The 24,706-nt window shown below is 45.0% G+C and overlaps 1 protein-coding gene and 2 pseudogenes across 1 annotated transcript; all 3 read left to right on the plus strand.

The window, feature by feature from the left end:
- The first annotated feature begins 728 nt into the window (after positions 1 to 728).
- Positions 729 to 8,365, plus strand: ATP5MG (ATP synthase membrane subunit g). The gene is made up of 3 exons (XM_070426171.1): positions 729 to 848; positions 6,390 to 6,550; positions 8,160 to 8,365. The coding sequence occupies exons 1-3, from the start codon at positions 797 to 799 to the stop codon at positions 8,256 to 8,258; spliced, it is 312 nt and encodes a 103-aa protein (XP_070282272.1). The 5' UTR covers positions 729 to 796; the 3' UTR covers positions 8,259 to 8,365.
- A 9,339-nt stretch (positions 8,366 to 17,704) lies between these two features.
- LOC139018529 (myosin regulatory light polypeptide 9 pseudogene) lies at positions 17,705 to 18,319 on the plus strand (annotated as a pseudogene).
- Positions 18,320 to 18,917: 598 nt separating this feature from the next.
- On the plus strand, positions 18,918 to 20,025 carry LOC139018327 (eukaryotic translation initiation factor 3 subunit G pseudogene; annotated as a pseudogene).
- Positions 20,026 to 24,706: the final 4,681 nt, after the last annotated feature.

Genomic DNA, 24,706 nt, shown 5'->3' on the forward strand with positions numbered 1-24,706 from the left:
TTTCTTTATATCAAAATGCCTGGCACACCGGGAATCCTCAGTAAACGTGGTTTTGTTCCTCCTATCTGCATAGTTTCCCGCGGCTGGTTAGGGAGTTGGGGGAATAGGATTCCAATCCTTTTAAGAGGACGAGGGGGAACCGGAATTCCAGCTAAAGAAAGGCTGTGGGGCGCCTGCTCTGCCCCGGACTTGACATGTTTGGCCAGGAGCCTCTCTGGCTTTGTAGACCGTACGAGTTGGCCTGCAAGGGTCAGCGCAAGCCCTCATTCCCTAAGTTCTCCAAAGCGCTAGCACCTTGGGCGGAGAGTGGAGGCGGGTCCAAGGAGCCGCTCTGCGCACGCACCTCTCCTCCCCTCCCCTCGCCGTCTTCCGGCTCCGGGCGGCGGGGCGGAAGCGTGGAGGACAGGTCCAGAGAGCCGCAGGACGCATGCGCTTCCTCTCCCTTCGCCGTCTTCCGGCTCCGGGCGGCGGGGCGGAAGCGTGGAGGACGGGTCCAGAGAGCCTCAGGGCGCATGCGCTGCATTCCGGCTCCGAGCGACTGCCCCAAGAAGTGCCTGCTCCCCCGGGAATCCTGGGTTCTCCTCGAAGACTCTCGCCCTTTCGTGCCCACTCTCCTCTGTGGCTGAAGAAGCTACATTCACCAGCTGGATTCCGGAAGGGCCGTGGGACATCTAAATATCGTGGGCCGGCGCGAGGAGGACGGCCTGACCTTGGACGCGGAGCGGGGTCCTTCGGCGGGTCCTTGCGAGGGTGACATTCAGCCGGAGGTTCGGGCTGCAGTGTCCCTCCCGGCGCCATGGCCCAGTTTGTCCGGAACCTCGCGGAGAAGGCCCCCGCGCTGGTGAACGGTGAGCGCAGCGGAGCCTGCCCTGGCGGTGGGCGCCGAGGGGCCGCGGGCCGCCGCTGCCCTGGGGTCGGATATGGGGAGCGTGGCTCTGGGGACATCGGGGAAAGGGGGGCCGCGGTGTGGGAAAGGACGAAAGGGCCTCGTCAGCCTGTCCGCTTGGCGTCTGCAGAAGTCCTTCAGGCTGCGTGAGTTACTGAACGTTGGCTTTGCTTTCTGTACTGGCCAGCTTCTGGGAGGGTTTTTTAAATACACATTTTTAATGGTTCCAGAGAGAGAGAGACATCGGTGATGAGAGGCTCATTGACTGGCTGCTTCCTGCACGCCCCGCACCGCGGTCGGACCTGCAGCCCTGGCCTGTGCCTGACCGGGAATGACCTCTGGCTCGTTGGTCGGTGTTCAGCCGCTGAGCCACGCCGTTCTGGGAGGACTTTTAGGTGGCATTGGTTTCAGGGACGAATATCCCTGCCCCAGTAAGCATACAAACGGGCTGTAAGCTAGGCTTATTCCTGCCGCGTCGCACTCATGGGTGTTCCCGTTTGAAGAAGCGGCAGCACCCGGGGTCAGCCCGCGCAGGGTCTGCCCTGCCGTCGGCGCTCCCGCCGCGCGCTGGCGGCCAGCGGCTCGCTGTCCCCGGGGCGAGGGCGCTTCTCGGATGCGGGTGTCCCGTCAGCGCTGAGTGCGGATCTGCGGAGCTGGCGCTCACATTGGATTATGAAATGCGAATAGATTTTTAAAATACACTGTTATTGGTATTTTCTACTCTTCTCCCTGGCCTCTCCTCCATCGGCAGACAAACCGTGAGGGATGGGAGGCCGTACGGCGGCAGGCACTATCAATAGCTGTTCTCCTAGTTATGTAAACAGTCTACACATTGCCGAAACCGGTTTGGCTCAGTGGATAGAGCGTCGGCCTGCGGACTGAGAGGTCCCGGGTTCGATTCCGGTCAAGGGCATGTACCTGGGTTGCGGGCATATCCCCGGTGGGGGATGTGCAAGAGGCAGCTGATTGATGGTTCTCACTCATCAATGTTTCTAACTCTATCTCTCTCCCTTCCTCTCTGTGAAAAATCAATAAAATATATTTTTTAAAAAAACAGTCTACACATTTCCCAAAGCTCTACAATTTTACATAAGTGAAAAGAGAAGGAATAAGGGTTTCATTCTTTGGACTTCGAATGATATGAGGCAGAATTTTTTTAAGTTTCAAGTGGCTTTCAGATCATTTAGATTGTGTGTGTTGGTGAAATGCAAACGAATTTTAATAATAAAATCTAAAAATAAAGGCAATACAAAAATAACTTTATCATGAAATAGGTAAATTTTTTACTATTTTGAATAATTAAAAGATAATGGTGGTTATTCTTTTTTTCTTTTTTTTTATTGCTTAAAGCATTACAAAGGGTATTACATATGTGTCCTTTTTTTTCCCCCGCCCTTGACAATACCCCCGGCTTCCCCTACCCCCCAGTGTCTTATGTCCATTGGTTATGCTCATATGCATGCATACAAGTCCTTCGGTTGATCTCTTACCCCCCTCCCTCCTGCCCCCCAACCCTCCCTGGCCTTCCGCTGCAGTTTGATAATCTGTGTGAGGCAGCTCTGCCTCTGTATCTATTATTGTTCAAAAGTTTATAATGGTCTCTATTATCCATGAATGAGTGAGATCATGTGGTATTTTTCCTTCATTGACTGGTTTATTTCACTTAGCATAATGCTCTCCAGTTCCATCCAATGGTGGTTATTCTTGCAAAAGTACTCAGAAAGGAGAAGTCAAATGGGGTCAGAATTTGAAAGTGGAAATATATTGCTTTATAATATGGCTCAGCTTATTAAATGTGAATGTTAAATGTCTAATTAAAATTACTGTATGTGTTAATTCTCTTGGAGGACAAAGAATCTTACAAATTAAGTCATGTTAGCATTAAATTTCCCCACAAAGTTCAGAGTATCTTTTTTTCCCCTTTTTACTAAGCTTGATACTTTATTTGGATTTCACCCTTTTCTTCTTTAAATATATTTTTATTCACTTCAGAGAGGAAGGGAGAGGGAGAGATAGCAACATCAATGAGAGCGAAGCATTGATCTGCTGCCTCCTGCACACCGCACACTGGGATTGAGTCCACAACCCAGGCATGTGCCCTGACCTGGAATCGAACCCTGGACCCTTCAGTCTGCAGGTCGATGCTCTATCCACTGAGCCACACCGGCCAGGGCTCACCCATTCTTTTTTTTTTTTATTAATCTTTTTGTTACAAGAGCCAGTCCAGGGTGCCGCATTGCATTTTGTCAATCTCCCTACCTCCTGTGGTGTGACAATTTTCCAATCTTTCGTTACCTTTCATGACTTTGACAGTGTTAAGGTGTCTGTAAGTGTGTGAGTATCCTGTAAGGATGGTCTCCGATCTAGATGTGTCTAATGTTTTTCTCATGTCAGTCTGGAGCTATGGGTTTTGAGAAAGAATCCCACAGAAGTGAAGTGCATCTAATCACAGGATGCATGTGATATTTAGCTTTCATCACTTGGTGAAGGTAATGTTCCCTAGGTTTCTTCACTGTAGTTATTTTTCCCTGTCCATTTGCTATTGTTTACAAGCAAGTAACTAAGTCTAGCCCATGGTGTAAGGCAGGGGTGGGCAACCTTTTTTCTGCCGAGGGCCATTTGGATACTTATAAACTGCTTTATTAGATCAAACATGTCATTAACTCACCCCTAATGCATTGGCAGGGCCAAACCAAATGATTTTGAGGGCCTACATGGTCTGGGTCAGACGTTCCCACCCCTGGAGTAGGGGCCGGGGGTAGCTGTGCCATCAGCAGGGAGTCGATCTCCTGGATGAGGAAGTACTGTAAATGGAATTCTGAGAAAGATTTGTCTCTTTCCCGTTCATTTATCTGCTCAATCACTTATTGTATGGACTCTACATTTACTTCATACTCCATACCTTCATACTTCATACTCCAGAAGCATGTTCTTTATGTTGTGCTCAGGTTGTTGCAGCTTTGACCATTGAGAACTCTTCAGTTTGGCACCTCTGTCCTGACTGCCCCCTTTACTTCCTGGTACTAAAAGATGCCTCAGGCTCATCTTTTACTTTCCTTGCCCCAGCCTTAGAATCAGCCATTTCTCCAAGGAGCCCCTAGTTCCTTTTTATTGGACAATGGCTTTTTGAAACTAAAAGCTAGGCACTAGATATATTCCTTGCTATTAAATTATATCATTGTTCTAGGCCCTCTTGGTGAACAAGGGCATGTGTGTACACACTAAACCTTGTGTACACATGCATGTATGTAACTAGAGGCCCAGTGCATGGGTAGGCTCCCTAGGCCTGGCCAGTGATCAGGGCCAATCCGTGGGGTGATCGGGGGACCCCCTGCTGGCACCCATCTTGACTGGCACCACCCTCTCACCGGCCCCAACCTGGGGGCAGCTTCTGCGTTGAGCGTCTGCCCCCTGGTGGTCAGTGCTTGTCATAGCAAGCAGTCGTTCCACAGTTTGGTCCATTTGCATATTAGGGTTTTATTATATAGGATTGTTTCTATATGCATATATTAAACATAAATTCATATGAATGTCTCCAACTCTAATCCAGTAACGTGGGATTTATTCTTGCTTTGCTTTTCTAGCTGTAACTTTTCTCCTAAAGAACACTGTTTGTGTACAGTGTACTGATTTTTTTTTTTTAAGGGTGAAATTAAAGATTAAATTTTAAAGAGTTCCACAGACTGTACTTTTTTAAAAAACGTTTATATTGATTTTTAAAGAGGGAGGGAGGGAGAGGGAGAGAAACATAATCAGCTGCTTCCCTCACACCCCCTAGTGGGGATGTGCGCTGACTGGGAATCAAACCAGCCACCTATTGGTGCACAGGATGATGCCCAACCAACTGTGCCACACTGGCCAGGACAGACTCTGCACTTTCTGATAGCCCCATCTTCGGGCATTTATCGTTCTATTCAGAGCTATCTCCAAGAACTTTGTGTCTCCTTAAAGTTCCCATTGTCCTGGCTGCTAGTTGTTTGGAGCATTGTCCCAACACACCAAGGTTGCAGGTTTCATCACGGTCAGGGCACATGCAGGAATCAACCAACGAATGCATAAATAGAGGAAACAAATCGGTGTTTCCTCTCTCTCTCTCCCTCTCCCTCTCCCTCTCTCTCCTTCTCTCCCTTTCTCCATAAAATCAGTTTTAAAAAATATTTGCCCATAGCCTTAAGCACAGAGGATGAAGGAAATAGTAATTCTACGAGTAGTGAAATACTAAACACAGGCAATTAATAATAGAAAAAGTACTAGAAGCTTTGACTCTATCTTTGAAGAATAGACACTTTGTGGATGTTCATGCATTTGTGCTTTTATTACATTTGTCTTGTAATTTTTTTTTTAATAAAATGCCTTCCTCTTGATGAAATCACTACCGTAGTCTTACATCTACACACTGGTTGTTAAAAATCTTCTTTTCCTGAAATAGTAAATACTTTGAGGAATTGGTAATAGATTTGAGTTTTGGCTGCTGTTAACAATACATGTAGGTTTTCTTTTTATTATTTGTAATGTTTTGAAGGAGGATCAACTGTGCTTTTGTAAAAGATTTAGTCCATCACGTATTGATAAGGATACCAAAAATGGATGCTAATGTACAATTCCATCTGGATTTATGGCCAGTATTGTGACAAGTTTTGTTTTTTGGTTTTTTTTAATATATTTCTTTATTGATTTCAGAGAGAAAGGGAGAAGGAGAGAGAGATAGAAACATCAATGATGAGAGAATCATTGAAGGGCTGCCTCCTGCACACCCCCCACTAGGGATCAAGCCCGCAACCCAGGCATGTGCCCTTGCCCGGAATCAAACTTGGGACCCTTCAGTTCACAGGCTGACACTCTATCCACTGAGCAAAGCCTTCTAGGGCACAAGTTTTAATCTTATTCTGAAGGATGCCATTCTGCATAGCTCCTTTCCTCCCCAACTGTACCTCTTCCCTCCAAATTTTCTGATCTCTCTACCAAGAAAGTGTTACATTACTGCTGTTTTCTTGTTTTTCAATCCAACTTCTAATAACTACAGATAACTAGATTTGCCATCCTACATAATAAAAGGCTAATATGTAAATTGTCCCTTCAACCTGGGAGTTCAACTAGGGTGTGGGGCTGGTTAGCCAATTGCCTGCAGCCCCACCCCTGATTGGCTCCCCACCAACCCCGATCAGGGGCGGGGTTGGCCAGCCAACCTCCCATGTCCCCTCCCCGCCTGTGCACAAATTTTCGTGCACCAGGCTTCTAGTTCATAAATAAAGTAACAGTACTCGCTGCCCACTGGTGAAGTCTGGCAAAATTGAAAGTGCTTATACTTCCTGCCTGATTGAACTTCCTTGTGACAAAGGTGTTCTGCATCTTTAAAAGGCCCTTATTGACCTTCACACCTGGCGCACATTTGATGCCAGCCGTGAATGGCTGTGATGCCTGAATAAATGTGTGTCCAGCCCATACATCTGTTTCTTTCGGTCTCTGGTGAGTTCATCCTGTTGTGTTTTGTTTTGTTTTCCAGCTGCTGTGACTTACTCGAAGCCTCGATTGGCCACATTTTGGCACTATGCCAAGGTTGAGCTGATTCCTCCAACCCCTGCTGAGATCCCTACAGCTATTCAGAGCTTCAAAAAAATAGTCCGGAGCGCTCAAACTGGTAGCTTCAAACAGCTCACCGTTAAGGTAACTATGTGCTAACTGAAAACGCCTGGCCCTGGCTGGGTGGCTCGGTTGGTTGGTGCGTCATCCAGTACACCAGAGAGATGCGGGTTCCATCTTCAGTTGGGGTGCAAACAGGAGGCAGCCAATCGATATTTCTCTCTCTGCAATCAATTTTTTTTTTAAATATCCTCAGGTGAGGGTTAATTAATTAACTAATAGCATATGCATAACAGAAAATGTCTTCCCTTGGGATTTTTCTGATTGTTTTGATTAATGTATGTATTTCCCAGTAAGGCTGAAAGTAACATAATGAGAGATAATCTCTTGACTGCTGATTGATTGGGCTGTTCTATATCTTACTTTTCTGTTGCTATAACAAAGAAGTGAGTGTTTTCTGGGCAACATTTTTCTCCTCCCGTTTTGGTTAGTGCACTAAAACAGAATGGCTTACTTTGCTCATTCTGTACTTTTTTTCATCTGGAGTCAGAACTATTCTCAATTTGGTGAAAAGATCTCTTAGAATATACCACAAGCAGGTAGCTAACATTCACATGAAGGATAAAAATATCAAAACCTAACAAGCATATAATATGCTATAAAGGATTATTGAATTGTGTGAAGATAGAATTAAAAATTATAAGAATTTGAAACTTGTATTTTTTTTTTTTTTAGTATATTTTTATTTCAGTGAGGAAGGGAAAGTGAAAGAGAGACAGAAACATTAATGATGACAAAAAATCATTGATTGGCTGCCTCCTGCATGCCCCACACTGGGGATCGAACCCTAACCCAGGTTGTGGAATTGATCCGTGACCTCCCAGCTCAACCACTGAGCCAGGCCAGCTGGGCTGGAACTTGTATTTTATGTTTGCTTGCGTGATTGAAGCATGGGATAAAAAACTCTAAATAACTAAATTATTGCTGACTTAAGAAACTACATCCTGGAAAATATGGATATTTTTTTCAGGAAATTTCCAGTATTTCTGATCTAATTTGAAGGGGAAGGGTATTTTTTTTCAATTAGAGTTTCAAGATCCATTTTTGCACTTACATATAATAGTGCTTTCTGGAACTATCTATTTACTTTTTCTCTTCAAGGCAGTAAAACACTAATTTGTGAAACTGAATAATTACTAAATACAAGAGTTAAGGCAAATAGTAAGTGCATAAAAATGATGTCTAAAGGAGAAGAACAGAGTCTTATTTTTCAACAGATTTTTCTCTATCAGAAATGTCTATTCAGAGACTTGCCTTCTTCCCATAGCCATCCTTTCATGAATGCCCTGTCTTAATGTGTCAGCTATTTCCAGGATGTGGGTTGTTGTGGAGCTCATAAAGTGTCTCATAAACTAATAATGAAAGTGTTAAGTCAGTTCAGATCTTTAAAGGCTGCTTAAAAGAATTTATAAGCTCTGAACTACTTACCTTACATAACTGATTTCAAGGCTTCTCAGCAGTTGAACAAAAGTTAACATCAGTCATTCTTGACTTTGACTAAAACTGCTCTCTGATTTTATGGCATCCTTATGTTCTCTGTCACTTAATCCTATAAAATAATAGTTTTAAATGTGTAACAAAAAGATGTAAAGTTTATGCTTCCTTTTTTGTCGTTCCCCCCCCCCCCCCCCAGGAAGCTCTGCTGAATGGGTTGGTGGCCACTGAGGTGTGGATGTGGTTTTATGTCGGCGAGATCATCGGCAAGCGCAGCATCATTGGCTATAATGTTTGAAAACCAATCTTTACCATCTGGGATTTTTTTTGGTTTATTATTTGAATATTCTTGGACCATGAGTGATCAGAACGGTATTTGAATAAAAAGAGATATGTCAAAATCAATGTTTTCTGTATCAGACAACTGCATGGGAAGGTCATAATTTCTCTTGATATTTGGTTGGATTGTGTTTTGCTTTAATAATTAATACAGCTCTAAATACATGTCTTTGTTTACCCCGAAATATGGAAAGCATCTAAGTGAATATACCAACCTGGTACATAATATTTATGAGGATAACATTTTAATTTGAAGGTGGCAAATACGACATTTTATTTCCAGAAAAGTTGAAGAAAAGGCCTTGAGAAAATGAGAACTTGCTGCAGTAGGAGAAATAGTATTAACTTGTATTAGAGTTAAATCAGTAGTTAAAGAATAAAATTTGGATTGTTTCTCTTTGCTGAAGTCAGAGAAAGACCTTTTGACAACCCCTATGTCTATAAATATTGGGGTATTTGATGGTGTATTTTTTTTCTTTATGACATCTTTAACACTAAGACAGTGGGTAAGAACCATGACCAACATTTGTAATCTAATCTTGATATCTATATCATTATTAATCTATCTGATTTTATGATTTTTAGAACCTGTCTTTGCTAAAATGCTCTATGGATATTTAAACAAGTTTATAATTTAGTATCATCCATGGATCTAAAAGTATGTTATGTCCTAAAATAACTAGAAGTGAATAGTTATCAGTCTATCATCTTAAGCCATAGTATTGAGGATATAGGAGAGACATTATAATCATTCATTGGCTTTTTTGCGGGGGGTCTTTGAGTGGCTCACTGATACCTTCTGAATCCATTATAACTCCTGCAGCCCCTGCAAAACATGCAGTACCAGCTGCTGATAACCAAAGCATCATGCTCACAATGTAGTATTCATCCCTTACTAGTATTCATGTTTATCCTGTCAGTCCCAAATGTACCCACTACAATTAGAACACTGCTGCTTTAGCTTTATAAGTGACTAGAGGCCCGGTGCACAAATTCATGCATGGGTGGGGTCCCTCAGCCTGGCTGGCAATCAAGGCCTATGCAGGGGAGGGGGGCCAGCCGCTGGGAGGGACCGCGGGAGGTTGGCTGGCCATTTTGGGGTTGGGAGGGAAGCTGCAGGAGGTTGGCCAGCCAGGAGGAAGGGCCTTGGGAGGTTGGCTGGGGGAGCGCACTGACCACCAGGGGGCAGCTCCTACATTGAGCTTCTGAACCCCCTGGTGGTCAGTGTGTGTCATAGCAACTGGTCAACCGGTCATAACAGTCACTTAGGCTTTATATAGATAAACTGTCCATAGAGATTGCTACTCTGCTGGGATATAAAGCAATGTCTAACACTACTTGTACAATAGATACAGATGGTCAAAATTGAAACTATCTCTTTTCAAAAAGCACTCCATAACTTTTTTTATCCTCACCTGAGGATATGGGATATTTTTTCCGTTGACTTTTTTTTGTTTTAACTTGATTTTAGCGAGAGAGGGAGGGAGAGAGATATAGAGATAGAAACATCAATGAGAGGGGAACATTGGTTGGCTTCCTCCTGCAAACCTCTACTGGGGTCAAGCCCATACCCAGGCATGTGCCCTTACTGGAAATTAACCCATGACCTTTTGGTTCATGCATGGGTTGACGCTCAACCACTGAACCACACTGGCCAGCCTCCATTGATTTTGAGAGTGGAAGAGAGTAACATTGATATAAGAGAGACATGTCAGTTGGAAATCTCCGACCAGGGATCAAACCTGCAACCTAGGCATGTGCCCTGACTGAGAATCAAACCTTTGACCTTTTGGTGTATGGGATGATCCTCCAACCAACTGAGCCACACTGGCAGAGCACATTCAATATCTTAAACATTCATAGCAGAAGACTAAAAAGATATTGACTACTACAGTAATGGTGATCTTTATGAATTTCTCTATTTCATGTAATATTAAAATTAACTAAAAAACTTGATTTTATATGTAACTAGTGGCCCAGTGCATGGATTTGTGCACATTGAAAGGAAATTAACTAGAAATATTTTAATATCGCTATTCGCCCTTTATAATAGAAGTATCAACCAAATTCACGATTAACAATGACAGATCGAAACATATACGATTGGCGCCAGCAAGAGCTTTATATGTATCGCACATGCGTGAGTCAACATCTATTTTTAAATTGTGTGTGTCATATGTACCAGCCGTCGGTCACTTAGCCTTTTATATATAGAGATGTGATTTTTTTATTTTTTTAAAAATATTTTTATTGATTTCAGAGAGGTAGGGAGAGAAAGAAACATCAATGATCACAGAGAATCACTGATTGGCTGCCTCCTGCCCACCCCCTAATGAGGATCAAGCCCGTAACCCGGGCATGTGCCCTTGACTGAAATCAAATCTGGGACCCTGCAGTCTGCAGGCCAACGCTCCATCCACTGAGCTAAACTGGCCAGGGCTGTGTGTGTTTTTAAACCACATGGTCACCCCAGAAAGTTTTCAGAATGAACATTTACTACTCACTCCACTGTTGGCTTCTTCCTCCTTTGCCCTAACAGCTCTCCTCTGATGTACGGTGGCTAATCTGGCAGGTACAGAATTTTCAGAGGTTAAGATGGCAGTGGCTCTTCCAGGTGGTCATTTCACAGCCGGTTACTTTTTGGCTTCCTAAACCCCAAGGGTACTGTCTTCCAGTGGAGAAGTGAAGGCTGTCTCACTGAACCAGTGTGTGCCAAGAGTTCACTGCAACGGCCCAGGCCTCAGAAATGTATTGTGCACCTCAAAGCCCTGGTACTGTGCTAAGTGGTGGAGGCATTCGTGACCAAGACTATATATAACTTTCACAAGAGTGGTCAGCTGGGACGTGATTAAGTGTGCAATTAGTCACATGACATGCTGTCCTGAGGGGAGTGCTTGAAAGGGGCTAACCCAGACTTGAGAAGGGTGCTCAAGAGACTGTTAAAAGAACTGATCATGGAAGGAACCCAGGAAAGGAAGATTAGCCGAGAAGCGTGGCACTGGCAGGCGGAGCAGCCTGTGCGGAAGTCTGCACATGGAGGTTCTGGAAGAAGGCAAGCGTGGCTGAATGCCAGGTACAGAAGAGAGTAGTAAGACCAGAGATGCTGGAGACCAGGGCATGAAGTACACGTGCTATATGAAAGAGTGGGTTTTTAAGGACAGTGACTGGAACGCCATCGGAGGACTGACAAAGCACAATCCCTACCTGTTTCTGTAGTCTTAACAGCAACTGGCAATTCAATCCAGGTCACAAGCTGAATAGAAACCTGCTTGGGGTACATGAAGTGGCCTGCATTTTCCTCACTGTATAGAAACAGATACTCCGTAGTAGACATCATGAGAGAGTGTAGTTGCTCAAGTTCAAGCCAGTTAGGCAAATAGTCACTATGGTCCAAAGGTATAATTCCTACGGAAATCACTATAGAAAAATAAATTTTTAAACAATATTTCAACAATGAAGACTTTTCTGTTTGTTTCTTTATTGTTAATCCTCACCCAAGGATATATTTTTTCCATTGATTTTGAAAGGGGGAGAGAGAGAAACATTGATGTGAGAGAGACATCGATCAGCAAAGCCCTTTTGTGAGGTTTTCATTTATAAGGCCACATTGAATGTGAAACTGTCCACATTGCATGCTTAATCTTGTGCATGCAAGATTATTCTCAGCATTATTCTCCTTGCATACGTTTCCACTCATTTCTCCCATGCCTAAGTATTGGTTCTGCCGTGATTGCTAAGGATAGCTCAATACTGTTTACCTTGTTAATCCTCACCCGAGGATATTCTTTCCATTGATTTTTCAGAGACAGTGGCAGGGAGGCAAAGAGAGAAAGAAACATCGATGTGAGAGAGGCACATGGATGAGTTGCCTCCCACATACAACTCAATAGATCAGGGATGGAACTTGCAACCCAGGTATGTGCTCTTGACCAGGAATTGAACCTGCAACCCTTTGGTGTACAAGCTACACTCTAACCACTTAACCATACTGGCCAGGGCAATACTATTTACTTTTTTAATATTTCAATTTGTATAGTACTTTACCTTTTCAAAGCACTTGCACTGACTCATTTAGTCTTCAAACATCCTCTGAAGCCTGAGGACTAAATGACAGACCCATTTAACAAGTTAGGAAACAAGCACAGAAACATGATTTAACTAGGGTCCTGCGAGTTTTAAACACTGGAACCACTAACAGCCAGGTGATGATCCCATGTTGTAGTTCCCCTGACTACTCCTGAGCACCCTTTAGACTTGCTACTTGATATTTTCACAGTTCACTCTGTATTCCTGTATACTCTCAGTCCTGTCTTGCCCTACGATCAAGCCAGTTAAGCTTTATTGTCCCATCAGATGTCAGCTTACCTAATATTTTTTTAAAATAAATCTTTATTGTTCAGATTATTACAGTTGTTCCTCTTTTTCCCCCCATAGCTCCCCTCCACCCGGTTCCCACCCCACCCCATGCACTTACACCCCCCCACTGTCCTCGTCCATAGGTGCACGATTTTTGTCCAGTCTCTTCCCGCACCCCCTACACCCCTTTCCCCCGAGAATTGTCAGTCCACTCGCTTTCTATGCCCCTGATTCTATTCTATTCACCAATTTATTCTGTTCGTCAGATTTTTTTTTTAATATATTTTATTGATTTTTTACAGAGAGGCAGGAAGAGGGATAGAGAGTTAGAAACATCGATGAGAGAGAAACATCGATCAGCTGCCTCCTGCACCCCCCTCCACTGGGGATGTGCCCGCAACCAAGGTACATGCCCTTGACCGGAATCAAACCTGGGACCCTTCTGTCCGCAGGCCAACGCTCTATCCACTGAGCCAAACCAATCAGGGCTTGTCAGATTTTTTATTCACTTGATTTTTAGATTCACTTGTTGATAGATATGTATTTGTTATCACTTTGTTGTTCATAATTTTTATCTTAATCTTTTTCTTCTTTCTCTTCTTAAAGATTACCCTTCAGCATTTCATATAATACTGGCTTGATGGTGATGAACTCCTTTAGCTTTTTCTTATCTGTGAAGCTCTTTATCTGATCTTCAATTCTGAATGATAGCTTTGCTGGGTAATCTTGGTTGTAGGTTCTTGTTATTCATCACTTTGAATATTTCTTGCCACTCCCTTCTGGCCTGCATGGTTTCTGTTGAGAAATCAGCTGACAGTCGTATGGGTACTCCCTTGTAAGTAACTAACTGTTTTTCTCTTGCTGCTTTTAAGATTCTCTCTTTGTCTTTTGCTCTTGGCATTTTCATTATGATGTGTCTTGGTGTGGTCCTCTTTGGATTCCTTTTGTTTGGGGTTCTCTGCACTTCCTGGACTTATAAGTCTATTTCTTTCATCAGGTAGGGGAAGTTTTCTGTCATTATTCAAATAGGTTTTCAATATCTTACTCTCTTCTTCTGGCACCCCTATAATTCGGATGTTGGTATGCTTGAAGTTGTCCCAGAGGCTCCTTGCACTATCTTCATATTTTTGTGTTCTTTTTTCTTTTTGTTTTTCCGGTTGGGTGTTTTTTGCTTCTTCGTATTTTAAATCTTTGACTTGATTCTTGGGATCCTCTAGTCTGCTGTTGGATTTCTGTATATTATTCTTTATTTCAGTCAGTGTATGCTTAATTTCTAATTGGTCCTTTTTCATATCCTTGAAGGTCTCACTAAATTTCTCGGAGGTTTCTAGAAGATTCTTGAGTAACTTTATAACTGTGGTTTTGAACTCTATATCCAGTAGTTTGCTTTCCTCCATTTCTTTCATTTGTGACCTGTTTCTTCGTCTCTGCATTTTGGCTGTTTCCCTGTGTTGATAGAGTGCCTTTCTGTGCTAGGTGTCCTATAGGGCCCAGTGGCTCAGCCTCCCCAATTATGTGAGAGGTGGACACTCTTGGTGCACCCTTTTGTGGGCTGTGTACACAGTCTTGTTGTAGTTAAACCTTGATTGCTGTGGTATCACTGGGAGGAATTGACCTCCAGGCCAATTGGCTGTGAGGACCAGCTGTGTCTACAATGGAAGAGCTGCTGTGCAGGAGACACCCTTATGGGGCAGGACTTGCTTAAGTGGAGTTTTGGCGCTCACTGAGTCTGCCCCCTGAGTGTGTCTCTTATCGATGTGAAGAGTTGTAATCTGGATGGCCTCACTCTGACCACTGGGTAGACTGGCTCTTGGATCTCTAAGGAGGTGCAAAGTCAGCCACTGCCTGAAGCCACCCAGCAGGAGCTACAGAGAGATCTGCAGATTCCTTCTCTTTGTTTGGGGTTTGGAGGTGCCCAGATGAGGCACAGCTGTGAAGTAATGCAGGCTGCTGACAGGCCTTACGCCTTCTTTCAGAAGCTCTGGGGTTCTCTGACCCAGCTACAGTTTGACAGGTTTTTAGGCAGAGAAAGGCCAGGCCATTCATATGCAAAAGCCTCTGCACACAGCTTGGGTGGGGTTATAAATTGGGTGGGGCGGGGTCTCAGGGAATCACCATGGCTGAGCAAACCACAATGGCTGCCAGTCTGCTCTGCCACCGAGCGGTCCTGGGGTCTGTGTCCCGCAGCCCCGTGCAGGAACAAGGACCGCTGCAAGCACCTCTGCGAGAAAGCCGCCCTCACGTTCCAGCTCGATGCCAGACAGTCCAGTTTCTCTCCATATGAGTCTGGGTCCCCAAATTCTCGCCCGAAACTGGAGTTCAAGCAGTTGGGCACTTGTATCTCCCACCCGATTGAAAAAGACAACAGTGTACCCAGCTGCCAGCCCCTTTCACTCGCACCTCTGTACCTCCACACTTCCACACCTCTGCACCTCCTACCAGACTCAGTGCGCTTTTCTCTTTCCCTTTAGTTGTAGAATTTCCACTCAGCCAGCCTTCCCGTGGTTCTAGATGATATTCATTTTGTCTTTTAGTTGTAGTTTTAATGTGGTTGTGCACGGCAGCAAGTTCAGGTGTTTACCTATGCTGCCATCTTGGTTGTCTCGGCTTACCTAATCTTAATGTAAAGTGATATCTAGCTTTGTAGGACTTAATATTTCCTAATTAGCAGAATATAAATTGCTACAGTTGTGATCATTCTTGAGATGAATAAAGTTGCAATTCCTGCAGAGATTCCCTTAACAGATATTTACACTAGACCTGCTCACCAAATAAAAGACCCTGATACTAATAAAATACTGACCTGCAAGGCCTCAACAATCTGCCTTTGGTGTTGCCTTAATCTCTTTTGCTACCAACCACTGTTTCAACCACACAGCTAACCACTCCATAAATATTCCCAGGTTAACTGTCATTATCTGGTTATACAGAGGGGCAAAAGTAGGTTTACAGTTGTGAGTTCACGAAACAGCTTATTGTATTATTAATTACTGTCTTATTTATTTGTGTTGTTTGTTTTATTGTCATTATTTCATATCCTTACTTGTGATTTATTTTTTAAGTAATGATGGCTGATAATGTACCTACTTTTGCCCACCCCTGTATACCCTCTGTCCCTGATTGTTGGTAGTTTTCTACCAACCACTCTTCTTTATTTCTTGACAATTTTTTTTCTCCTGCTCACTGCAAATCTAAACTGCTATCTTAATTATTGGCAATTTCAACATACATATGGGTCAGTGGATTTCAAAATATGGTCCCTGGACTGCAGCAGCAGCAGCATCACTAGAAAACTTAGAAATAAAAGCAATCACATTCTACCTAGAAACTCTGGGGGTGGCATCTGGCAACCTGTTTTAATTAGTTTTTCATGTAATGCTGATTAATACTAAAGATTAAGAAACATTGACATAAATGATCCAATAGACTGGCTTCTCAGTTCCCTTAAAAAGTCCAATGATGCCCTAGCTGGTTTGGCATTGGCCTGCGGAATGAAGGGTCCCGGGTTCATTTCCAGTCAGGGCACATGCTCAGGTTGCGGGCTCAATCCCCATAGTGAGGCATGTAGGAGCAGCCGATCAATGATTCTCTCTCATCATTGATGTTTCTATCTCTCCCTCTCCCTCTCTGAAATAAATTTAAAAATCTATTTTTTAAGGTCCAATGATAACGTCCCACCTTCCTTGAGCATTCATTCCCATGTCATCACCAATCATTAACTACTCTGGAGTCTGCCATGCATCCCTCTACCTGACCACCTATTATATTTCCAGCCTGTTCCCTCTGATATGGGAACCACATCAATTTGGAGTCATCATGACCATTCATAAGCTGATACTACCATCACCTTCACCACCTGGATGTCCTCTTTTTCTTCCTTAACCAACTTCTTTGTATACCATGATCAATCATGACCACTCTCCAATACACCCTCAACTTCTTTGCCTCTCACTCATTGTTGTACTCATTTGCCAAAACTACAACCTTGAGAGGCCATCCGTGAGGAGCAAGGGGTCCCAGCCCCACATCAGACCCCCAGCCCAGGGTCCCAAACCTGGGAAGAGAAGTCCCCACTACAGGCTGTAAAGATCAGTGGGGATTGTGGCTGAGGGACATGGAGGCTGCTGGAGACCCAGGTGTCCCTCTTAAAGGGCCAGTGCATGAACTTACTTGGACTCCCAGCAGCAGACGGCTTTGGGAGACCTAGACACTTATGGGGAAGAACTGGATTGTCTGGCATTGGGGGAGGAACTCAGAAGCAGCTTTCTCCCAGATGGGAGTGCTCACAGGGGTCATTGTTCCTGTGCTGGGACCTCCACTGTCACAGGGCTTTATATGAGTCTCCATCAGACTGGTGCACACTGTTTGCTCCACCCTGGGGATTCCCTGAGGCCCCTTCCCATCCAATTTGCAGCCCCACACAATATACTGTCCTGGCTTAGGCTTTAGACTTTGCTAAAATATCTCAAACAAGCTGCAGCTGGTGACAACATGCCCCAGACCTAAACCAGCAGTCGGACATCCCTCTCACAATCCAGGACTGCTGGCTCCCCACCGCTCACCTGTCTGCCTCCCTGATTGCCCCTAACCGCTTCTGCCTGCCAGCCTGATCACTCCCTAACCACTCCCCTGCCAGCCTGATCGATGCCTAACTGCTCCCCTGCCAGCCCGATTGCCCCCAACTGCCCTCCACTGCCAGCCTGGTTGCCCCCAACTGCCCTCCCCTGCTGACCCAGTTGCCCCCAACTGCCCTCCCTGCCAGCCTGGTTGCCCCTAACTGCCCTCCCTTGAGGCAGCCATCTTGTGACCACATGGGGGTGGCCATCTTGTGTGAGGGTGTGATGGTCAATTTGCATATTACCTCTTTATTATATAGGATAGGGTGGCCCCCAAAAATGTATACACACTTGACTCAGATATCAGACCCAACGAGTCACCACACGTTACCATATGTTCTAAGCCACTGCTGTATATTCCTTCCTGTGCACTGGGTCAAAATTGCACCCCCATCACCTTTCCATCCAGTCAGGCCCACTCTGTTGGCTGAGAATGGTGACTGAGCTTTTTTCTAGTTTGCTAAGGGGAGGCGGGAAGCGTTGTATTTTGGCAACTCTGGGTGTACAAGGGTCACTGAAGTGGCAGTGCAGGGATCTAACCACCACCTTGTTGAGCAAAAGAGCACAGACCAAGACCACCAAGAAGCACCCCCAGTGGGAAACATCCAATTTGTTAGCCATGTTTGATCAATCACAGGTTCAGGAGTTTAACATGACTGATCAGAACAGAGATGGTTTCATTGACTAGGAAGATTTACATGATATGCTTGCCTCCATGGGGAAAGATCCAACCGATGAGTATCTAGATGCCATGATGAATGAGGCTCCAGGTCCCATACATTTCACCATGTTCCTCAGGATGTTTGATGAGAATTAAACAGCACAGATCCAGAAGATATCATCAGAAATGCTTTCACTTGCTTTGATGAAGAAGTGACTGGCACCATTCAGGGAAATTACCTGAGAGCTGCTGACAGCAATGGGAGGTAGGTTTATGGAGGAAGTGGAGGAGCTGTACAGACAAACGTCTATTGACAAAATGGGAAATTTCAATTCCATTGAGTTCACAGGCATCTTTAAACATGGAGCAAAAGGCAAAGATGACTGAAAAGAACTCCAAATTCCAGCCAAATGTTTCTTGTCACCACTTTGGGTATTTCTAAGACTTTTTCTTGGAGTCTATAGCATGCCATTGATTTACAGTTTTTGCCTTTCTTTTTTTAAAAAATAAATATATTTTTATTGATTTCAAAGAGGAAGGGAGACAGGGAGAGATAGAAACATCAATGATGAGAGAGAATCATCAGTTGGCTGCCTCCTGCACACCCCCTACTGGGGATTGAGCCCGCAACCCAGGCATGTGCCCTTGACTGCCATCAAACCTAGGACCCTTTACTCCACAGGTCGATGATGGTCTATCCACTGAGCCAAACCAGCTAGGGCTACAGCTTTTGCCTCTCTTATGATAGTTATTCTCAGCCATTCTGGGCACATGCATCTCTATAATCAAACTGGAAATGGGACTTTCTGTCATTTTCAGAATAGAAAATAGGGTAATTTAACTTACCAGCCGCCCCCATAACTGCAATCTACACAGTGTCAATATATTTTTTCAAAGAAAGTTATTTACTCACTTTTTTCTGAGCCATAATTAAACTTTATGGTAGGAAAAAAAAAAAGTATAACTTCTGGTCTCTGGCCCAGGCTTGGGCTGCGTGGAGTTCTGCAATGCCCACCGGAAACTTTGATTCGAAGCCCAGCTGGGCCGACCAGGTAGAGGAGGAGGTAGAGGACGACAAATGCGTCTCCAGCAAGCTCCTCAAGGGGATCCCTTTGGCCACTGGCGACACGAGCCCAGAGCCCGAGCTGCTGCCAGGAGCTCCACTTCTGGTACCCAAGGAGGTCATCAATGGGAACATCAAGACAGTAACCAAGTACAAGATAGATGGAGATGGCAAGAAGTTCAAGATTGTCCACACCTTCAGAATCGAGACCCGGAAGGCCTCAAAGGCAGTTGCAAGGAGGAAGAACTGGAAGAAGTTTGGGAACTCGGAGTTTGACCCACCAGGACCCAATGTGGCCACCACCACGGTCAGCAATGATGTGTCCATGATTTTTATCACCAGCAAGGAGGATCTGAACTGCCAGGAGGAGGAGGACCCAATGAACAAGCTCAAGGGCCAGAAGATCGTGTCCTGCCGTATCTGCAAGGGCGACCACTGGACCACCCGCTGTCCCTACAAGGACACGCTGGGGCCCATGCAGAAGGAGCTGGCTGAGCAGCTGGGCCTGTCCACCGGCGAGAAGGAGAAACTGCCTGGAGAGCTGGAGCCTGTGCAGGCGGCCCGAACAAGACGGAAGTACGTGCCACCGAGCCTGCGGGATGGGGCCAGCTGCCGTGGGGAGTCCATGCAGCCCAACCGCAGAGCCGATGACAATGCCACCATCTGCATCACCAACCTGTCAGAGGACACCCGTGAGACAGACCTGCAAGAGCTCTTTAGACCCTTTGGCTCCATCTCCCGCATCTACTTGGCAAAGGACAAGACCACCGGCCAGTCCAAGGGCTTTGCCTTCATCAGCTTCCACCGCCGTGAGGATGCTGCCCGCACCATTGCTGGAGTGTGCGGCTTTGGCTACGACCACCTCATCCTCAACGTCGAGTGGGCTAAGCCATCCACCAACTAAACCAGCTGTTACTGCTGCTGCTGCTTGGCACCTGGCCCCAGGACCCTGTGGCAACAGAAGGCGACCTCCAAAAGCAGGAAACTCCAAGGGCAATAAAAAGGCTCCAATTGCAAAAAAAAAAAAAAAGTATACACATTTCAACAGCTGATAGCTCAGCTGATAGCTCAATTGACGTTTCTTTTAAGATTTAACCCATTGGAATTGATACTTATTCAAAGTGCATATACATTTTGGGGGGCACCCTGTATACTCTACTCTGCATTTACTAGGTTGTTCACGCTCCTTTTCAAAGCCAGTCCCTCCCCTCAATGTCTTTCCCCCTTTTCCTACATTACCAGCTTTTCCCTCTATTCTAGGGTTTCTGTGAATGTATACACCTGCTATTATCTAGACCATCTTTTACAAAATCATCTTTTGCAGCAAAACACCTCAGAAGTTACAGTATTTACTCACTGCCTCGGATCCCTGTTCTCTCTTGATCCACTCCAATTAGTATTCATGCCTACCACACCACTGAAACTGCTCTTTTTACATATTAAATGCAAGAGGCACTTTGAGCTTTTAACAGTAGTTGACTAAGGTATTTCCTCGTGCCTGATGCACTTTCTGATACCCTTGACCTCCAGAGCTTTTCTTTGGCCTTTCTTAGTCCTTATTTTCTGTTCACATTTCAGTTTCCTTTCCCAGTTCCCCCTTATCCTGGATTCTGTCTTTGGAATATCCCAAAGGTAAGGCTCAGTACTTCCTCTGGACTCATTCATTAGTGATCTCATCTAATCTCTTAGGGTTTTTTTGTTTGTTTGTTTCTTTGTTTGTTTTTTAAAATCTTTATTGTTGAAACTAAAGGCCCGGTGCATGACATTCATGCACGGGGGAGGGGGTCCCTGCACCCTCTCGCAGTCTGGGACCCCTCAGGGGATGTCCACCTGCCGGCGTAGGACATCCCTCGAGGGGTCCTTAGTGGTGCCACAGAGGCAGGAGAGGCTCCCGCCACTCACCAGCTGTGAGCCCAGCTTCTAGCCGATCAGCGCTCCCCCTGTGGGAGCGCATTGACCACTAGGGTGCAGCTCCTGCATTGAGCATCTGCCCCGGGGTGGTCAGTGCGCATCATAGTGACCGGTCATTCCACTGTTTGGTTGATTTGCATATTAAGGTTTTATTATATAGGATAATCTCGTGGTTTTAAATAACATCTGTGTACTGATGACTCACCAATTTATGGCTCTAGTTCCGTGGTCAGCAAACTGCGGCTCTCAAGCCACATGCGGCTCTTTGGCCCCTTGAGTGTGGCCCTTCCTAAGCCTTAGGAGTACCCTAATTAAGTTAATAACAATGTACCTACCTATATAGCTTAAGTTTAAAAAATCTGGCTCTCAAAATAAATTTCAATCGTTGTACTGTTGATATTTGGCTCTGTTGACTAATGAGTTTGCCGACCACTGCCCTAGTCCATACCTCTCCTCTGAACTCCAGAAATATATTCCATGGCGGCCTATTTGATATCTCCACTTGGGTCTTGAATAGACATCTCAAACTTAACATGTTCAAAATGGAGCTGATTTTCTTCCACATCCCACCCCCCAACCTTGTTCAACATTTCTCTCCCTCTCCACTGATGGCAACTCCATCCTTCCCATTGCTCAGGCTAAAAATCTTTGGAGTCGAACTTGACTACTATCTCTCATCACATCCATCCATGAAGAAGTTCTGTTGGTTCTACCTTCAAAATATATCCAGAATCAGACCATTTCTTCCCACCTTCCCTGCTAACATCAAGGCACTGGCATCTCTCACTAGGATTGTTAAAAGGGCCTCTGACTTCAAGCTGGGCTGTCCACAGTCAGAGTGATGCTATCAAATGTAAGTCAGATCGTGTCACTCCCCTGCTCACAACCTTTCAATGGCTCCCACCTCGTTCAGATTCAAACTACAATTCTTACCGTGGCCTGCAGGACCCCGCAAGATCTGCCTTTCTCTCCTGTCTCTGACCTCACTCACCTCCTGCCACTCCTCCCTTTCCCCACGCTGCCTCACTGGCCATGTGCTCCTCCTCACGCAACCAGGCAACTCCTGGTTCCTCCGCTCAAATGCCCTTCCTTCCCCAAGATTCACCCAGGGCGGGCGGCCTCACTTCAACTCAATGTTTTCAATGTGAGCTTCCCCAGCCACCCTCAGTATAATCGCAAGAAACCTCTCTCCAAATACTCTTTTCCCTTACCCTTTTTCCCCCCAAAATTTCAACATCTCGCACTCTATATTATTTATTGGTTTATTATGAATATTTTTAATTGTTTTACCTTGCTAAAATAAATGCAAGTCCCACAAAGGCAGACATTTTTTAAAATCTATTTTGTTCACTGATAAATCCCAAGCTCCAAGCACATAGAGTTTACTCAATACAGATGTGTGAATAAATTAATTTACCCATCAATGAATCCATACCTTTGTAAATGCTGCCTTCATCCGGCCCTTTCCACGTGGCACACCTCTGTTCCACTTTCAAAACCAGCTAATAACTTCTGAAAAGTCTTTTCTGATTTTCCCAAACTGTTTCCCCTTGCCCTCCTGTTGGGCCTCTTATAGCACACACCATTGTACACTAATGATATGTTCACATGTGTTCACTTCCCTTGCTAAACTGAAAAGGAGGTAGAGTATCTAATTCACCTTTGTAATCCTAGCCTATCACCTTATCTCACTTGCATATAGCAGGTTATCAACAATGAAACAGAAAACACTACTTACTGTGCTTGGTGCTGGACTGATAAACAGAATTTAGTGGCAGGGGGCCACAGAGGGAGCTGCGCGTCTGGGACTCCTTTTCTGAAGTCCTGTAGGTTGAGGCTGCTACAAAGCTGATGCCAGCTGAGTCACTCCTACATCTCAGCCTCTAACTCTGAAATGGTGATTTTGGTCCTCGATGGGCAGCCCTTCTCTACTTTGTAAAGTTCATGCAGGTTGCCTTTGCATCAGGCCGAGGAAGGAAGAATGAGAGGGTAGGCAGTAGAAGATCCTTCATAGAAGACTGAGCCTGAAATCCCAGAAATTCCTTAGGAATTGATCATCTTAACTCCCTCTTTCTTCACCTAGCCTGGGTTTCAGGATTTACATCCTGAGCAGAGCTGAAAGAAGCATATCACCTGTAGGTATATGGCACCACACTTTTCCTTATAGGATTTACCCATGCAATCTTTGGATGGGTTTTTATAAGAATTACATATTGGACTTCTTGCACAAAGTAAGAAAGGTTTTAAAGTATTCTGGTATTATCAAATTAAAAAACAATTAAAATATATGTATGTGGTTTTGAATTATAGGCTACTTGTTAAAATAGCTATTGTTTCTCCTGGCCAGCATGGCTCAGTGGTTGAGCATCAACCTATGAACTAGGAGGTCATGGTTCCATTCCCTGTGAGGGCACATGCCTGGGTTGTGGTCTCCATCCCATGTGTGGGGTGTGTAGGAGGCAGCCTATCAATGATTCCTTCTCATCATTGATGTTTCTATCTTGCTCTCTTTCTCCCTTCCTCTCTGAAATCAATAAAAATCTCTTTTTTAGAATAGCTATTTTTTTCCCTAAGGACAGCTGGCATTTTCACTTTGGTGTCCTCTCACTCTGGATCTCAAGAGGATGGAGAACATAGTAGAATGATTGAATAAATATATTTTTCAAATAACAGTGAATTGAAAGGCAATGGTAGAAAAGTGATTACCAATTTTTAATGATTTTCAGGTGGAACATTAGAAAGAAAGCCATTTTGGTGGAGAAACCAAGATGGTGGCATAGGTAAACACCTGAAATTGCTGCCTGGCACAACCACTTCAAAAATGAAACTAAAAGACAAAACGGACATCATCCAGAACCACAGGAAGGCTGGCTGAGTAGAAATTCTACAACTAGAAAGAAAGAGAAAAGCACTGAGACTCAGCGGAGGTACGGAACTAAAGTGCAGAGGTACGGAGGCACAAGTGGAAAGGGCTGGCAAATAAGGACGCGGTTGTCTTTTTCAATCGGGAGGGAGACACAAGTTCCCAACTGCTCTGAACTCCAGTTCCGGGTGAGTCTCTGGGGACCCAGACTCATACAGGGAGAAACTGGACTGTCTGGCATCAGGCGGAACTCAAGGGCGGCTTTCTCTCAGAGGTGCTTGCAGTGATTACCGCAGGACACTGAGACCCGGGGCCTCTTAGGGCAGGACTGAGGATCAGCCATAGCTGTTTGCTCCCCCTGTTGATTCCCTGAAACCCCGCCCCACCCATGCTGTGCTCAGAGGCTTTTGCATATGAATGGCCTGGCCCTTTGCAATCTAAAATTACCTAACAAACTGCAGTTGGGTCAGAGAGACCCAGAACATGTAAAAGAAGGCCCAAGGCCCCACAGCAGCCTGCATTGCTTCACAGCTGGGCCTCATCTGGACACCTCCAAACCCCAAAAAAAGAAGAGGAATCTGCAGATCTCTCCATAGCTCTTGCTGGGTAGCCTCAGGCAGAAGCTAAATTAGCACCTCCTTAGAGATCCAAGAGCCAGTCTACCCAGTGGTCAGAGTGGGACCATCCAGATTACAACTCCTCAGATCCATAAGGGACACTCAAGGGGCAGACTCAGTGAGCACCAAAGCCCCACTGAAGCAAGTCTTGCCCCATAAGGGTGTCTCCAGCACAGAAATTCTCCCACTGCAGACATAGCTGATTCTCACAGCCAATCGGCCTGGAGGTCAATTCCTCCTAGTGATACCTACAACAATCAAGGATTAACTACAATAAGACTGTGCACAAAGCCCAGAAAGGGGTGCACCAAGAGTGTCCA

Source organism: Myotis yumanensis, unplaced genomic scaffold (genome assembly GCF_028538775.1).
Source record: "Myotis yumanensis isolate MYYU_CA2020_CCGP unplaced genomic scaffold, mMyoYum1.0.hap1 SCAF_10, whole genome shotgun sequence".
NCBI classification, from domain to species: domain Eukaryota; kingdom Metazoa; phylum Chordata; class Mammalia; order Chiroptera; family Vespertilionidae; genus Myotis; species Myotis yumanensis.

Excerpts from the sequence above, each read along its gene's own strand:
- ATP5MG (XM_070426171.1), top strand. The coding sequence starts at position 797 with ATGGCCCAGTTTGTCCGGAACCTCGCGGAGAAGGCCCCCGCGCTGGTG. Across the intron at positions 849-6,389 it reads GGCCCCCGCGCTGGTGAACG|CTGCTGTGACTTACTCGAAG; the intron begins GTGAGCGCAGCG and ends TTTGTTTTCCAG. Across the intron at positions 6,551-8,159 it reads TCAAACAGCTCACCGTTAAG|GAAGCTCTGCTGAATGGGTT; the intron begins GTAACTATGTGC and ends CCCCCCCCCCAG.